This window comes from Meles meles, chromosome 2 (assembly GCF_922984935.1).
Source record: "Meles meles chromosome 2, mMelMel3.1 paternal haplotype, whole genome shotgun sequence".
NCBI lineage: Eukaryota > Metazoa > Chordata > Mammalia > Carnivora > Mustelidae > Meles > Meles meles.
Window position 1 is genome coordinate 135129346 of NC_060067.1, and position 3362 is coordinate 135132707.

Sequence of the window (3362 nt, forward strand, 5' to 3'; positions counted from 1 at the left end):
CTATTTTGTTACTTAAAATGTTAAAACCTACTTTCATTAAAAAAATGAGAGTGACATCTGTATATAGGATGATAGTTTAACAGAAAATTAGTTGACTTGAAGTGCTGAATTAGGAATGAAAAAAGTGTTCAATGTCTCCTTTAAAAAAAAGCATAATGATATAGATATAAATGATGGTTTAGTAACAACCATGAATGTAATAATATAACGATGCCAGTGTTTTGGGATCAAAGACTGACAACAGACTAACTCTAAGAAACCAGCTATTTTAGTTCATTAAAGTATTTTTCACAGCTGCTATGATGTGTCTAGCACTGATTCCAAATTTATCCAGTAATTCACTATGTTTCCCACATTGAGGCACTTCTGACACTGCCAGCTGATGAACCAGGATGTCAGGCTCCCTAGAGACAGCTGCACATACAGCTTCTCCAATGCCACCTTCCCGGTAGTGATCCTCCACTGTGATAACCTGACCACCTGTAGCTTTCGCATTGGAGATGATGTTGGCAGCATCCAGGGGTTTAATGGTAAATGGGTCAATGACACGGATAGAGATACCTTGTTGAGAAAGACTGTCAGCAGCTGTTAAGGCTTCATGAAGAGTGACTCCAGCTCCAATAACTGTGACTTTGTCATTAACACTCTGGCGGATGACCTTGGCCTGTCCAATTTCAAAATTTTCTTGTGGGGTGTAAATAACTGCGGTTTCTGGTTGGCTGGTCCGAATGAAGCACATCCCTTTGGTATTGGCAGCCAGATAAACAGCATACTCTGTCGCGATAGCATCACTTGGATAGAAAACAGTACAATTGGGAATGCTTCGAAACATGGCTAGATCTTCCAGGGCCATCTGGGAGGGCCCATCTTCACCAGTGGATACCCCACAGTGGGAACCAATAAAATTGATATTGGTTTGAGATATGGCTCCCATTCGTATCTGATCAAATGCTCGGGTCAAAAAGGCCGCAAAGGTACTGACAAAAGCAATGGTTCGACCGCGGGTGGCACAGCCTAGTGCCACACTCACCATGTTTTGTTCAGCGATACAACACTCAATAAAACGTTCAGGGTGTTCTTCATTGAATACCTCGGAAAAGGTGGAGTTTTTTGTGTCACCAGCCAAGACAATAACTCTTTCATTTGCGTGGCCCAGTTTCGCCAACGCCAAACCGTATGCTTTCCTAGTAGCTACCCTGTCTCCAGCCACATAATCAGGCAGACAGGTCATCTTCACATTCCTGACGTTGATTGGAGGTGAGTCTTCAATGGGAGGTTTCGGCGTGAGATTCCTGTTGGTCTGTATCTGACTCTCAATTAATCTGATGATCGCATCTACTCTCTCTTTTGGCATGGGCTTTCCATGCCAGTCTTCTGCATTCTCGATATTCGGAATACCTCGGCCCTTGAAGGTCTTCGCCACTATGGCCGTGGGCTTGCGCTTCACTTGAGCTGCTTGCCAGAACGCTTGGCATAACGCCTCCACATCATGGCCGTCCACTGAGTAAGTATTCCACCCAAAGGCTTCACAGCGATTCTGATAGATGTCCGTGCAGTGCTCAAGAGGCGTGACTCCACTTTGTCCCAAGCGGTTCACGTCGAAGACTGCCACCAGATTGTCCAAACTGTAGTGAGAGGCAAAGGCCAGGGCCTCCCAGACAGAGCCCTCTGAGGACTCGCCATCCCCCAGGAGGCAGAACACCCGGTAGCTGGCCTTGTCCAAGTACTTGCCAGTGTACGCCATTCCGCACGCGGCGCCTAATCCTTGCCCCAGGGACCCTGTCGCCACGTCCACAAACGACAGCCTGGGGGTGGGATGTCCCTCCAAGTCACAGTCGATTTTCCTCAAGCTCAGCAAGTCGGATTCGCCGATGGTGCCCAACTCTGCCCAAGCCGCGTAGAGGATTGGGGCAGCGTGGCCCTTGGAGAGGACGAATCGGTCGTTGTCGGGGTGTTCCGGGTCTGCGTGTTTATACCTCATGGTGTGGAAGAAGAGCACCGCCATGATCTCCGCGGCGCTGCAGCACGACGTGGGGTGGCCGGAGCAGGACGCACACGTGGCCCTGATGGAATGGATTCGCAGGCGGTTGGCCATGTCGCGCAGCACCTGCACGGTGTTCCTGTCGGGCTTGGAGTCGTCTGCCATGACTGCACTCGCCTGATTTCCTCAGAGCAAAAGCTACCGCTGCTCCCTTCACACTTCTGTCGTGCGACCACCGCGCCCTGGTCCCGCCGCCCTCAGGAAAGAGCTCTGCCAACGGCCACGGCGCCTCGAGAGGTGTCGTTGTGTCCCTGGGGACCCAATGCGACACTCGGGGGTCACCGTGCGCCTCTGCTCCTTCACGCACTGCCGTGTCCTTCCGCACCCAATAGAATGGATTTTTTTTTTAGCTTAATTTTGTCACTTGCCTGTTTACCATTCTTAGAAATAATTAAATTTCTTTACACCTTTCCTCATGTTGTAGTTCAAAAGCGGCCTTTCTTACTTCCATGTGCTAGAGGAGGCTATTTGTGAGGTTGTGCTTTTCTTTTAAAGCCTTCAGCATATATCCAAGAGTACAAAGTCTTTGCTGAGCGTTAATAGAAACGATCCAAAGTCGCTTTCAGTCTAAACAATATGGCAACACTCACGCTAACAAAGACTTTCTCAGAGCAACTGAGAATTCTAGCTCTGGCTCACAGGTAGAAGCACAATGCCTTATTTGACCAAAACTTGCAGGAAGAACAAATGTAAAGCTACTCAATGTTAGAGTATCTACTACGGCAATTTTCCCAGTAGACCCTAAAATACTATAACTCACTATGAGTAATTTTTAATGCAAATCTAATTTATCTACACTTGTTATAAAACTTAATTTGTGACATTGAGCTCTTCTAGCTGGTAAGGGTCATTGCATGACATCAGAAAAATAAAAAATCGACAGTATATTCCTTTTCATGTTGCAACGGTAAGCATCTTGATTCTTGAGCAATGGTACTTAATATTGACTTGACATCAAAATCATGACATAGAGAAACACAATGAAAACAAAATTATGCTTGGGTTCCACCCTAAAATGAGTAGTTTGAATTTATGGGAGTAGAGTCTAGGAAGTGGTATATTTCTCAATGTGCCTGTTGAGTCTAATATTTAGTTGAAGTTAAGAATAGATAAATTGCAGATAGACTTAAGACTGGTGGTTCTTTTTCTTTTTATTTTTTAAAAGATTTTATTTATTTATTTGACAGAGAGACAGCAAGAGAGGGAATACAAGTAGGGAGAGTAGGAGAGGAAGAAGCAGGCCTCCGGCTGAGCAAGAAGTCCCATGCGGGACAGGATCCCATGATCCTGGGATCATAACGGAGCTCAAGGCAGATGCCTA

At 46.3% G+C, this 3362-nt stretch overlaps 1 protein-coding gene across 2 annotated transcripts; it reads right to left on the reverse strand.

The window, feature by feature from the left end:
- Positions 1-268: 268 nt before the first annotated feature.
- TKTL2 (transketolase like 2) lies at positions 269-2167 on the reverse strand. Of its 2 annotated transcripts, XM_045998200.1 has the most exons (2): positions 1922-2167; positions 269-1807 (listed from the first exon to the last, which is right to left on the reverse strand). In XM_045998200.1, exons 1-2 carry the CDS (start codon positions 2144-2146, stop codon positions 269-271), a joined length of 1764 nt encoding a protein of 587 aa, XP_045854156.1. In that variant the 5' UTR covers positions 2147-2167. The 2 variants fall into 2 exon arrangements, with proteins under 2 accessions (XP_045854156.1, XP_045854155.1); XM_045998199.1 differs by having other exon boundaries at positions 269-2146.
- Positions 2168-3362: the final 1195 nt, after the last annotated feature.

What these genes read in the sequence shown, in the direction of transcription:
- TKTL2 (XM_045998199.1), bottom strand. Translation starts at nt 2,146, where the DNA reads ATGGCAGACGACTCCAAGCCCGACAGGAACACCGTGCAGGTGCTGCGC.